This window comes from Platichthys flesus, chromosome 14 (assembly GCF_949316205.1).
Source record: "Platichthys flesus chromosome 14, fPlaFle2.1, whole genome shotgun sequence".
Taxonomy (NCBI): domain Eukaryota; kingdom Metazoa; phylum Chordata; class Actinopteri; order Pleuronectiformes; family Pleuronectidae; genus Platichthys; species Platichthys flesus.
In genome coordinates this window covers 4843747-4858180 of record NC_084958.1, presented here as the reverse complement: position 1 = coordinate 4858180, position 14434 = coordinate 4843747, and the positions used below count along the sequence as shown (strand labels likewise).

The following is a 14434-nucleotide window of genomic DNA, read 5'->3' as shown; positions in this document are numbered from 1 at the left end:
CCCCTGTTTATGGGGGTTTTTTTGGTAGTTTTTCCTTACTCTTGTCGAGGGTTAAGGACAGGATGTCGCATTTGTTAAGCCCGATGAAACGAATCATGTTTTGAATATTGGCGATACAAACAAAACATGTGAATGAATAATTTGTATGTGCTTTGCAGACTGATAATTTTATTGCATTTCAGGTGGTTTGGTGGGCTTAAAGGTGAAATTCCGGTGCATATGTTGCCATGTGCCAAGTTCACTATATTCCCGTATAAAGAGGGAACCTCACCAGGTAGTATATGGGGGAGTGATTAAGTTGGAGCCTAGACGCCAAACACTAAATCTGTTGTAATAAATATATTACATGATCAAACGTGAGTTGTCCGACAGAAATATGGTGACGCCAGCGAGCTAGTTCTGGCAGGCAACTCGAGCTGCGCTGCGCCAATCACGTGACATACATCACGTGACATACATCATGTGACATACCTCAATCTCCACAACCATCTATAATACACACCCACCTTATCAGGTGGTCTATTTAACCAGAGAGACATTTCCCATCAACCCCTCTTGCTCGCACTGCTGCTGCAGTATTGCTACCTGGTGCTTCAGTCCCTCCACCACCTCAGCATCCACCTGTAGGCCCAGCATTAGCCTGTAGGCTCCAACGGGGGGTTACAAATATTTGCTCATCACTCTCATCATTCCTGTGTAATCATATGGGGGAGTGATTAAGTTGGAGCCTAGTCGCCAAACACAGACCTGTTCTACTGTGAATAATAATAAATAGGATAAATAATCAAACGTGAGTTGTCTGACTGAACTGACCATTTTCGAATAGAGCTAACATTGTGGAATATCTAGCCAATTTTTGATTATTTCTTCTAGTCGTACAGGGGCGTAACAAAAATACATATCCTGTGACCAGTCACATACAGCGGGGGGTCACAGGCGTGTGCCTCAAAGACCCAATCAGCAAGCATCTGTGAATGATGCCACGGTTTCGGGGGCCAGCAGCGCTTGCAGACCTCTGTTTTAGCTGGAGAAGGACACCAGGCGTATCTGTAGAGTTGATGCCTTTTCAAACGATCACATAGTCGTGTGCATGTAGCATGTGAGTATAAACTCACAGCTTTCATTGAGAATCCGTTGGGGCCACCGTCCACACCCCTTCCACTCCATCAGTTTAATTAAAATAGTCAATGAAGGTTTGGCTCCTGAGGGTGGGGTACAGTAGATGGAGGTTAGCCAAAAAATGAAGGAGAAAAATAAAGAAAAATACCCACACAGAGTAGTGTGTGTGTGTGTGTGTGTGTGTGTGTGTGTGTGTGTGTGTGTGTGTGTGTGTGTGTGTGTGTGTGTGTGTGTGTGTGTGTGTGTGTGTGTGTGTGTGTGTGTGTGTGTGTGTGTGTGCGCGCGCGCGATGGGGAGGGAGTTCAGGTGGAAACGTGGCCTTAATTATTGATCCCAAGCAGCCACCAGAATGGCAACAAAGGCCACTAAAATATTCATTAAAAGCTGCTCGGAGCTTGTCGTGTGAAAGAGGAATAGAGAGGGGAGGGAGGACGGTGTGAGGAGTAATGAGAGGAGGTTAGCTATTTAACATCTCATTACTGGACTCCACCGGCTCCCGCAGAGAGAGCGTGAGCTGGAGACCCCCGTCACCGCGCTCTGTAATATTAACCCGGATCATATCAAACCCGATGTTCCCAAGATGTCACTGTGACCTCCTTCCTGGGCACGGACCTCATACCTCATGTCGCTTTGTGACCGAAATTACATTACGCCCCGTCGGCCTGCTGCCAATGACCACAAATCAATTGATTTTTTTCTTTTTTTATTCTACCTCAGAGGAAATCCAATAAATAAAGTCTATGTGAATTTGAAATGATAATAACAAGTGTGCCTGTGAGGCCGGGGAGGGGGGGGAGCGCGGAAGGCCGTGCTTCCTGCTCGGGGCGGAGGGGTGGATTTCCTTTTTGAAAAACATGAGAAGCATTTCAGGCCGTGTGAGCTTGAAAGACAAACCATGAGGGAGGCATGCTGGGCGGAGAGAATCAAACCAGCCCGGTGTGTGTGATGACGCTCTCTGGAGATGGAGCTGAAAGGGATGGCTGTCCGGTACAGACGGGGAGCCTGCACACCCACTGTGGCCGCGTGTGTACCTGTAAAAGCGTGAGAGGAGGCGCATCTTGTGTGCTGAGCGCCCTGGATATGTTCCTATGCATGTTATGCTACAGTGGACACCTGCTCAGACCACTTGCTGCTTTCCTTTTATTCCCCTTCCTTCCTGCTGTTGCCTCCGACAGTGTAAATAGAAAACCCTTGCAGGGGCCACGGAGCAGGTCCATTTCTCCCCCGTATCTGCCTTTTTTCCGCACATAAATAAAACATAAGGCCGTCAAAACTTTTCCCTGGGGGGATTACATTTTTTTTGATTTTCTGTATGAATTTGCGATATTATTATGAGGTAGCATGAGGAGGAAAAAGAAACAAGTTTAAGTTAACTTGATAGGAAAAATCGAGTTCTGCAAGGAAGAAAGCAAAGATTACGCAATGTGTTTGGAACGAGGGGAAAAAATACAAACCACTAATGATTACACAAAATTAAAATTTGACTACTTCTTTTCATGACACAGATGCTTTGTGCCGCCCCAACACAGTGGGGTAGAAGCTTTTGAAGAAGTGCCAGTGAGAACCACATAAAGATTTCCTCACACCATCTCTTTGCTGTCTCGGCTCACTCTTTCTCAAGGGCAAAGAATAAGCCTGACGTGGTTACATGAGAACACTTGTCATGTTTCACTTGCATGTTTTCCTGACCAGTGACTTAAGTCGATGGCAGCCTCGAGTGGCTGTGAGACATGACTGGATTTTTCTGAGTTTGAGTTTTCCGTGGCTGGAGATAATTTAACACAGCCTCAGTTAACTGCACACCGGTTGGTCGTCAGTGTTTCCGTTGAGCGGGAGTTCTGGGAGTGATGAAGTGACTCACTCGGCCGGTCCAGTTGTTAGGAGAGCCTTTCAAAGCTGCAGTTATTCCCTCAAAAGAATTAAATTTGTGCCAGTGAAGCTATACTCTATGACACAGTGAGAGAAGAAAGGAAAGAACATTTCCCACCTGCTGCTTCGATCTGAACACAGGGAACTCCAGTGTTTTTAGCAGAATGGGTTTTGCAAGAGACTTAAAGAGATTAAAAGAAACGGTCATGGTGACACAAAAGGACCAGCATGTGCTAGTATGACACTTTCAGATATTCCATTAGGCTAAATGCTGACAGTTATGTCATTTCAGGATGGTATTATCATTCCCTTATCAAACTCTTTCTTATCAATATATTAGGCAACTATTCAGGTAATAGGGAGACTTCTTGCATTAAATTATGAATAAAAACTTCAAACAGAACCTTTCAAAAGATTGCCAATTGTTTCACAATAAGCAAGAGAAGAGTCCAATAAAACATTTCAAGTTATGAAAAAAAAATAAGCTCAGATATATTCAGGAAATGGTTTCCAGTAGAAGTACGTTTAGAGAAGGGAAGGGTTAAAGAGACAAACATTCCAGAAGTCTGATCATATGAGTCGAAGCTAAGTAACAATTCAGCTGGTGAATGCATGGATTACTTAATGGCCGTTGCCTGCCTTGGTCGTTCAGGACTGGAGGACTGAACCTGTTTTCTTCGGCAGCTGAACATCCACAAGTGGTGAATGCAAAGCGCTGCCAAAACTTTAATTTTCAACTCGCCACTCTCAATTTGGTGTGAGCAAAAACATGTGGTATCTTCAGCGAAATTTCCGCGTTACATCTTGTCTCTGCATGTGCTGCCAACCCTCACCTGAAAACTCATAGAGATTTCTAAGTTGTCGAAAAAGGACTCTGCTGCGTTGTTCATATCTGACAGACAAACTCTGAGGAAAGTCCGGACCCCCATTGGGTCTGAAAACGGCTCTAACCTTTTACTGTCGCTGTTTCTAATTCATAGTATTTTTTGTTACCAAGAAAACAAGTGCAGTGGAAATAATGTACCTCTTGTTTACCTGACCCAGTGTAAGCACATGGTCACTCTGCTATGATTTCTGGGCTGTCATCTCTACACTTAGCCAAATACACCTGAAACTATCAGATGTAGACTGGTTAAATGTGTTAAAGTTTGAATGTAAAAGGTTGTTCATTAATACTGAAGCAGTTATTTACAGAGCAGGTGGAGCTAGATCAAACTACTTTATCTAAACTGTTCATATATAATATGGGCCTTGTTTCTTTGATTTATGGTGAGATAACGGATCATTAAAGCATTTGAGAACCTCAGAGGGAAAAAGCTTTTAACAACTCAGAAATCTGAAATAACTAAATTGCTTTTTCAGAAGCCGGAAATTTTCAAAACCACTGGTTTAATCTTCTATGTTGTTTTGCAGCCTGTCTTTATCTATTGTCAAAGGGCTTTACCAACATAGTAAAATCTAGATTTTTGAAAAAATCTAAATTCTGTATATCCTCCAATCTTAGGCTCTTGCTCTTACTGGGGGTGTGGGGACATTTTACAGGCTGCTCCCAAGAGCCTATTGTGTCATAATCCATCATTGAGCTGATCTTATCAATTAAACGTATCAGATCTCATGGTTGAAATGGTAGGGATATAACTTGTCTATTTTATAATCTAGTTCTTCTGATAATGAGAAAGACAATCAAGTAAAAGTCAAAAGTGTAAAGATCAAGTAAAAGTCAACTGTGTTTTAGTAGAAAAGGGCTCAGTACTATGTAATTTACTGTTAATATCTTACTCTTTTGATTCAGGGTGTGATTTCTGGCTCACACTGAAACTGTATTTCTGCCGACAAGCGTTGATTACAGAGGGGCTATTTAGTTAAACTGTTGATTAACCTTTGGTTCTTACCTTCGCAGAGGAGGTTATGTTTTCACCCCTGTAATTTTGTTACTAAGCATCATGAAACAAAACATACAGAATACATGACTACAAAATTGGTGGAAGGAGGTGATATGGGTCAAGGGAGAATCCATTCAATTTTGGTGCAAAAGTGGCTCGGGATTAAGCTCCACTGACTTCAACCCCCATTTGATCTTCAGTGTTCAGATGCAAAGCTCCCTCCCCGTAACTGTTGTTAATTTTATATTAAAATGTATCATCTCGTCCAAATAGGTTTAATTTCAGCACATGGGCTTGTGGTCAGTTCTAATTCATTTGCTGCCATCTCTTTTAATGAGGCCTTGCAATAAACGCGCCTCCCAAAAGAGTCTGCCTTCCTCTTCCACCGCCTCAGCTGTGCAGGAAGCATTTGTTCTGCCTCAGAACAGCACTCTCTGTTCACAAGAACTTTCAAATGAGATCAGAGCATTTGAGATTTGGATTCTTGATGATGTTAACTTCCCTGCTCTGCCCGTTCCTCCCTTTCTGCAACTCCACTGGGGAATCCCAAAATGGCCAAGTTGCCTCCGGGCAGCTGAATGGATGCACGGCCCAAATTCAATTCCTGGGCCGCGGTTGACTTCGCTGACCCTCCGGCTTCCTGAGTTCAATGGAAATTATTGCAGCATGTGGAGAGTGATAATTAACCCAAATCTAAAAGGGCCCTACTGTCCACATCAAACCCTGTACAAATTACAAGGGGACACAGCCCATATTTGAACCTGTGTGGCTTAACAGTTACTCTCTATACATAGACATTGGGTGCTTTGTAGTATTTCTGCCCCTCAGGGAATTTGCCTGAGATTAGGAGAAATGTCTCAAGTTTTATTGGGGACAATTCCTGACAGTGCCACGCTTTACTATCGCCAATCATTTTTTTATTGGAAGGGAATTGACATAAAAAATGTACCATAAAATCCTGCCCCTTCACGATATAACCTTTAAATATATTGATTCAATCCGATATGCTTTTACAACCTGTGAGAACCCATCTACCTCCTGATTAGGTTTGCTCTCCAACTGTTTCCACAGTGTGACTTCAATCATGACGTGAGGACACCCCTCATTTTCATCGTGAATAGATCGGGTGACAAACGGAGGGTTTTGATTAAAGCTCTGCAGACTCTCTGGGTCCATAAAGTGACATTATCACCTTTCTACAATAAAGTCTTCAGACATGCTCAGGCGTTTCCATAGGAACTTCTCAATCTATAATAAAATGAGTCAAAAGTAACGTATACCACTGCCGGCACTATCTTCTTCAACCCGGAGAGGCTAACATCTTAATTTAATAATACAATTAACGATAGATCAAACCTCAATTAGATTTTCAAACATCCTTCTTGTTATTCTGCTGTCTGGACAAGAATCAACCGTTGAACAGAGACCATTTCTTAATTCATCAAACTGGAGAAAGACTTTTCAAAGGGGAATACATTTTGCCAATGAAAGTTATCACTTAATAAAAACAAAGTTTCATCTTCCTCACTCAACAAAATCTACATTTAACTTTATAACCTTTTAGGCTTCTAGTACTTAGGTTTTGCTGCCCAGCCAGTTCATATACTCCCAAGACTATTTAACAAGTCTCGTTCAGAGCTCGTCCGACACCGACAGACCCAGAGGCCTTCAGAGAGAAGCTGCATCTCAGAAAGTCTGCCTGCGTGCACAGCCCTCGTCAGCCTAAACATCTGTTCCATCAGCTGGAACGAGGTTGTCATCCCGCGGCCCTGCTTTCAGAGACTTGTTGCTTGACAACCGCTGCCTCCCAAGGAGTGCCGGATCACTTGGGAGCTGTGAGTGGACTCAGCGTCCAACCACTTTTGATACAACTAAAAAGAGGCCAGCTCCAACCCGACGCCATGAAGTAGGCTAAACCTCACTGCAGCTGTCCATGAAAAGAGTCGATGTTGGATTGCGCTCTAAATTATGAATATAATTAGTCCTGGATAAATTATTCATCCCTCATACAGTTCGCTTCTCTGATAATTCTCATTCACACAATTAATTCAGTATCATCAACTAAAGGGAGCCGCTCTTTGTATCCTCCAAATTATGGCTGCATTCTCCCATTCAAATGGTTAATAGGGCAAAAAGTCCTACAACAATGGGCCTCCAGGGTTAATACAATCTTTTCAGCAGCAGGAGAGATAGACCATAATGCTGTGAAACAGGGATGAGTTTCGGACATACTCTTCAAATAGGGAAACTGGTTGTAGATACTTGAAGACCACATTAATGACAGCATTATACGTGGGGGATCAGTGATGGTGATGAGACATCATTGTTTACAACACATCCCAACTAAAGAGGTGGTGGAAAACGTAAGGTAACAAGTGCTTGACACCTTCCAGATGAGACCCAAATACAACCAAGTACAATGAGAATTTAAGCATCGCTGTTTCCTGGGCTCCGGGAAACCGAATATGAAAGCTGAGTATGTGGATGAAACATGGGTCAAAATGTAAACCCGTCATAACAGAAACATCATGTTCACACAAGAGGATGTCAGAGAAAATACTGTTTTGGGCTGTGACATACACACTGAAGAAGACAGGATAGGTCCACATTGGATGATGCAGGGAACCCACACACAGACAAGAACATGCTCATTGATTCACACCCCCCACTGGAATGCAAGATAGGCCTAGAGCCCAGACCCCTTACAAGGAGCACAAAACACCTGGATGGAACTCTTAAAGTTGTGGTATCCCAAACTAAGTTCTTGCGAAAACAGCCACTCTGAGTTATGGACAAATGAAGAATAAATGCAAGACAATTACCATCACGTATATAATAAGATAATCTTCAACAAGCATTTCATAACAGTGTTTTTCAAAAGCAGAAACAAACTAAGCGTGAAAGTGTACAACCAAAACACTGCACACCCAGTAAAGCAATATAGCGTATGCAGTTTAAATAGAGTGCAGTTCAAGCACAGACATAAATATAACTGGGATTGCACTGCCATTAAAAAAAGATGCATGGGTCTACTCAGGAGGGTCAACTCCTCAGGTCATGACTCAGCAGTTTACCGATAGCTGAAGGTTAAGTGACATTCCCTCAACAACAATGTAAATATTTTAAAGGAGAAGGAAAATTGGTATTGGCTTCAGCTCCCCCGGCGAGCCTCCAAAGGATTAGCGGTATAGACAAAGGATAGAGGAAAAGTGGTTTGAAAGGAGTGAAGGAGGTCATCCACGTCAAAGAATGGAAACCATCACTCAATTTATCCTCCACCTATAGCGCTTTCAGTCAATTCCTCCCTTCCCTTGAGCTAAAGCAACCATTCCCAGCTCATGTGACTCCAATGACTCCATTGACCATCACTACAACAGCTGGGAGCACTGATGAACTTAGTCATATCAACGGCCTTGATAAGAAACCCACAGATATTAGTTCTCTGGCCGCTCTGGTTACTTCCGAACAATGGCGAGATCAATAAGCGGATCATGTTGGAGTTGGAGCTGATAGATATGGAAGAGCAATTACTTTGCTTAATGAAATACAATGAAGAAAACAAAGATGTCTTCTGTGTTTGTTCCTTCAAGTTAATTCAAAAATGGCGTGGAGTCTGCTGGAAGTGGAAGGCTACCAAGCGGACCAATCACAGCTCTTGCTGTCTGCGTCATGTCAGGGTAAAAATGTTGCTCTACTGAGATAGTGCTTAGAAGCAATTATTTGTTTTCATTGCTGATCAATAGTACCATATTATGCAGCAAAGTTTATTAAAAAAATTTTTTGAATGAAGTGTCAATCTTTATTTTCAGTCATCACATACAACGTCAAGCTAAATTTAAAAGCTGTTGGCTAAATAAGAGCAATTGAGAATTTCTGTCATTCATAATCCGATTAGTAGTTTAATCGTTTAAATAATTCATGATTAATTGACCATCAGAATAGTTTCAGCTCTAAGTAATACAAATAATTTGATTGTGACATGTTGTGTATGTATTGACTGTATGTGTTTTTCCTAATCCAGGTCATAGATGCAGCTATAGATGCATCTTTATACCAGAGGCTCTGTATGTGCCAACTGAAACACATAAAACATGTCCAGATACAACTTTTGGTCACAATTAAGGTGATTGTTTTATTTTGGATATAAACACTTTCCACGCCAAAGCCCCAAACGCTGCCAAAAGCTTGTCCTGCTGAGATACAAACGGCACAAACATTTTCCACATGCTCCACTTCACAAACAGCTTGTGTTTACCTGAACGTGGCCTTGAGGATCTGTCCGGATGTGCTCTCTTTGCTGTGGTTGTTGTATCCGTAGAAAAGGTCTCCGAACACCGTCTGGTTAGCGGGAACGTCCAGCGCTTCCCCACAGTCGATTCCCTCAGTGCAGGCCTCAGACAGCGGCAGGCACGACCTTCCATCTGGACCACGCTTGTAGTCCTCGATGCACCTGGAGTGACACAGGTCTCAGATTCATATACAGCATTTCCTCACTTCTAACCTTTCTTCCTGACATTTGTGATATACAGTAGGTTTACCCAATGCTACTTAAGTGTCGATTTGCTTGTTTGAATATTTGATCTTTAACTTTCATACTTTTTTTAATGAAGTTTGTTGGAATACAGAAAGCACAGGCGAGCATTTTCAACTTGAAGTTAAGTGTTTACCAATGAGAAAGGACTTTTCAAACTAAGAGTAAAAATTGTCCTGCTGTAATTAAAATAATCAACTGTATGACAGGTAGCTGTTTTCTCCTGGCAAGAATGAAATCATTATGGAGGATTAAATGAACAATAGGACACTTTCCCCGATCTGTACACTCCTTTTTCACAAACTGCATTGCATAAACTTGGGCACTGCATGGAAGGGTTAGTGAGTAATTAAAATGAGTGATAGAAATTGTGAGTTAAGCATACTCTTTTGTTGTAATACTTACTTGTTGTAATAATATTATTTCTGATGAATATTTATTTCAAAGTGAAACCCATTTAAAATATCTATTTCCTTCACATTCTCAGTTTTAAAAGGGTACCCTGTTTCTTAAAATTAAACAATTACAATTTTAAGCTGTAACAAAAGTGTTGAATGCATTTGTATGTTTTTCATCAATATTTGCAAAGCCTGCATTTTTCACATGTTCACAGGCTTTTCCCTGTCACTGATGGTTTATTGCTTGGTATGTTACAGCCATCGATCGATCAGTGGAACAGTGTCAAACATCTGGCTGAGCTGTGCATTACCTACAGTATGTTCTTGTGCTGAGAGAAGGCCTTTGCAGAGATGTTAACACAGAGTAGGCCTGAATAATTTAAGGGAGCCAATATGTTCTTCCTCGTTATAAGAATGTTGGGTGTCCATATTAAATGTGGTCAAAGTTTCAAATAATGAGGAAACTGTATGTTGGATCCTTGTGAGATAAAAGCTCACACTGCTCCGTATAGTCAGGCATTAAATGATTTACTGTCCACTTTTATTTTCTGGATCAGATTCAGACTTTTTTTCAAGTCCACGTTCGGCTCTGTAGTTGTAGCTACTAATTAGTCTTAATTAGTGTGATTTCCAAACCATCAAACAAGTAAGACAAAATCTATAAAGCCACCGTACAAAACATTTCATCATACAAAAAAAGAGATAAGAAATTAAACAAAGCAAAAATCTGAAGACAGCGATGGAGTGGACTGAGGGACACTAGATGGAGAGTGAGTTTTATTATTCATTTCCATTTTGTTTGATTTTATATATAATATAAAAAGTCAAGAGGCACGTTACTTCTTCCTTTTCAGACTGTAAATTACACGTTTATCTATGGTAATTCATGTAAAAAATATGTTTTTTCTTCTACTGATATTGCTGATTATTATAATATACAAAATATTGAAATTGAACTGAACTAATTGATGGGGCATTGCTCACAAAAACTGACTGTGCTGCCTCTTGACAGGCTTCAAAAGTGAGCTTTTAGGGAGCTGAGGCTGGAGGGTCGGGAGCTCACTTTTTCCCTGTTTTCTGTCTGAGGCTCTGCTTTAAAGACAGTTTGAGTAAAACAAGGATTTTTATTTCAGCTGTGCTGGAAATGAGGATATCAAGTCTCCTTTAATTTGTCTTTATATCCAAATTAAACACCCAAAGAGTGCAATATTCAAATAGTAAGTGCTGCAATTTTAAGTGCAAATTACAACTGTCTTAACAGGCTGAGACAAGTGATAATTCAAAGCGACAAGAGAGGATTTCATCAGCTCCAACAAATTAACTCAATTGTAGTTTATTACATTTCATCAACATCAGTGAGATATTGAGATAAATAAAGAAAACTCAATCTGATCTCTCCCTGTACTGAAGCTACATCAAAACAGAAACACAGCTCTGTTCCATTATAATTCTTAAATATGAAAAAAATTATAAATTGACAGGAATGATGTTCTGTGGAAAATAATGTAGGCGGCAACTCTCATCAGTTTCATTCAGTTGGTTGATAGCTCAGCAGTTGTTTAAGGTAAATAACAGACAACTGACTTTTCTGAATCTGTGAAACTTTTAATCATGTCGTAAAGTTTAATGCTCGCAAAACTCAAAGTCCTGAGGAAGGTAGTAGCAGACAGAAAGCTGTGAAGCAGCTCGTCTATGAAACAGTCTGTAAAACGAACACAACGTTAGCTCAGACAGTGCAGAGCCGTCAGCAGAGTCATTGGATGTCATCAGTTTGATATAAACACTGTTAGATGTGCCAAACCCCTTTTCAATTGATTTCATCTTAATATGATTGATGTCAGCAACATTACATCCTTCTAAACTGGGGTTAATCTATATATGTTGTAGCTATCGGTGAGCCGGCCACTCAGATTGGACAGCATGTTGCAACGGCTCATGGTACTGTTATTAGGTTTAGCAGTTTAGACTTGCTATTTGGTGGATATTCAGACTTTGGTCATGTGGGAGATGTGTATTTGTTTTCGTTGGGTGGTAATGTTCTGATTATTTAAGTTCACTTGTGTAGCCACCGTGACTGTCGGACATAGTCTCTGTGATGGGGTCCAGGCGCTGTTCACATGAGAAGTGCTCCTGTTCTGTTAAATAAATAAGCCAGTCTGCTGTCGTTTGGTGTATGGTACGCAAGTTAAGTGTTGAAAGTAAGTACTCTGTGCAAGCCTTGTTATTCTCATACATGCTTGCCACAATATTTATAGCTGCATTATTCCATTTGATTCTATTTATAGAGATATCAAATGAAAATGCATTCATACTGCTACAGATAGGCCTGGCCACCTCACCACTTGGGAGCTTAAGTATAGAAGTTTGGAAACGCTGTTGGTTCTGTTTTAGTTTGAAATCTCCAGGTGTGTTTTGGTCTGGATGTAGACACTCACAGCCGTTTGCTGATTGGGTCTTTTTGGTCACAACGTAGCCCTCTCTGTTTCCTCAAGCTCCTATCACATGACACCCTTCAATGACCCCACATGCATGTCATTCATAGTCTCAGACTAGTTGGTATGGACGTTGATTAAAACTGATACGTAGCCAAAACACTTGAGTGGACAGAGATCCTGTTTGTAGGAACGCTTTAGTAGGTGTTGCAACTGTGGGCGCCACCTCTTGTCCATCATGTATGCTGGTAGTTCTTATGTTAAAGTGGGATGTGTGGAACCCAGTGTCTCGTTGGACACAGACTGGAGGTTTTGTTTCCATTCTTCCATTGCCTGTGGGACCTGTTTGGAGCGACACCCAGTTCAGCTGTCCAATCAGGATCATCGATCAAGACGCCAACCTGTTAAGAGTGGATCAGCACTCAGGGCAACAAGCTGATATCCTTCGTGTGTCAATCACTCTGCCATAACTCGGTTGAGTGGACTTTGAAATTGTAAAAAGTCAATTGTAAAATCTAAGTGGGAACTGGGGCTGGTTTAGTGTTTAGCAGCCAATCCAGATTTTGGTGGCCTTTCTGTACAGACACTAAAGTAACAGGTGTACTGTTTTGGATGCGTTTCTGTTCCATTGATGGAATAGTTAGGTTTTGTTTCCATTAATACTATGTTTTAGAAGAGGGTAAATTTATAACTCAGATTTTATAGTCCTCTTTTTGTACTATTTATTAATTTGTTTTCAACAACATTCACCGGCCGTGTTCCCCTTTCGATATCCCATTTGTACTTGATTATTATACACCTTCATGATGATTAACTTTTTATAAGATTCATTTTCAACATCTTCATCTAGTTTTATGTTGCTTTAACTACCGTTCCTTTGTGATGCACGTGGGCAATATAAAATGTGTTTGTGAGCAAACTGGTGGAAATATTGATTTAGCCATGAGAGTTAGTTATTCTAAGACATTGTGGACAACATTCTTGCTGGATATAAAATATTCACAGCTCAGACATTGCAGCTCAGTACTGAAGAATCAGCTAAATTGTATTCAGCTCAAGTGGCACAAAATCCCCCATCTGAGAAGAAAGGGGTTAGAATCTAAACACAGAGTTCTCTCAAGACTCTTTCATTTTGATGATGTTTTGACATCGTGCTGTATAATGTAGTCACTGGAATGAATCAAAGGCAGATAAAGCAAGAGAGGGTAAAATGGGAGACGGGGGGGTTAAAGAGCGAACGCTAATCTGTCAGGGATTTACACGCATAGAAGCTGTCTCCTGGATGCCAAATGTCGCCGAGCTAAAGTGAGTCTCCAGTGGGGAGAGAGGAGGATGAGCCACATCTGCACAATGGAAAGTGACAACAAAATGCTGCTGTCGAGAATTAGATTCAACAGCAGTTTGAATTACCCGCTTAGGCACATTTAACGTAATATATAGTGTCCACGACATGATGTTCAATGGAAAGGGCACTGGAGAAAAACAATGGTTAGTTGCATAAGAAAACAGTGTGGGGTCTTTTTGGAGGATTTCAACGTGGTTGAAAATTAAAACGTTGCATATATGCAAACATGGAGATCTCTTGTCAGTTTGGGCACATGGATGAATCCTGCACCTCCGAGCAGTTTTCACAGAGGATAATGCTCTGCAGGTATTTTCTGTTATTCAAGCTGATTTAGAACCTCTGCTGTGATTGACTGTGGATGATACTATGACTCCATTTACACCTTGCATCCTAATATGGTTATAACCTGATTATACAGTATTTACATCCAGTAGTATTACAGTATGTGTCTCAGATTCCTGTGGTAACAGGTGAAAAACAACCAATGTCATTCAGTCCCTATCAATCTACAGAGGCCTATTCTGGCCTAACTGCTCTGAGGAGAATGGTAAGTTACTCCCATCTATAATAAGTGTATATTATGAAAGTGGCTGTGGCTCAGGATGCAGAGCGGACCGTCCACTCACCAGAAGGTTTGGGGTTTGATCTCCGTCTCCTCCCAAATTACCCCTTACAGCTGTGATGTGTAAGAGAGAAAGTGCTGCACATAGATGAACTGTATGACTCTCTGACTCCAACAATTATTATTAGTAGTAGTATTAATATAATGCATATTATCATTATTCATCATCATCATTGTTATTATTATATTAACAGGTGCAGCTAACATTACTAACATATGTACATCTTTAATTATC

The 14434-nt window shown here is 41.0% G+C and overlaps 1 protein-coding gene across 3 annotated transcripts in view; it reads right to left on the bottom strand.

Moving 5' to 3' along the window:
• astn1 (astrotactin 1) overlaps nucleotides 1-14434 on the bottom strand; it is a 423107-nt gene that overhangs the window by 208550 nt on the left and 200123 nt on the right. For all 3 annotated transcript variants that reach the window (XM_062404910.1, XM_062404912.1, XM_062404911.1), the window contains one exon: nucleotides 9127-9321. In XM_062404910.1, the coding sequence (XP_062260894.1) occupies nucleotides 9127-9321 (195 nt within the window). The remainder of the gene's footprint in view (nucleotides 1-9126; nucleotides 9322-14434) is intronic.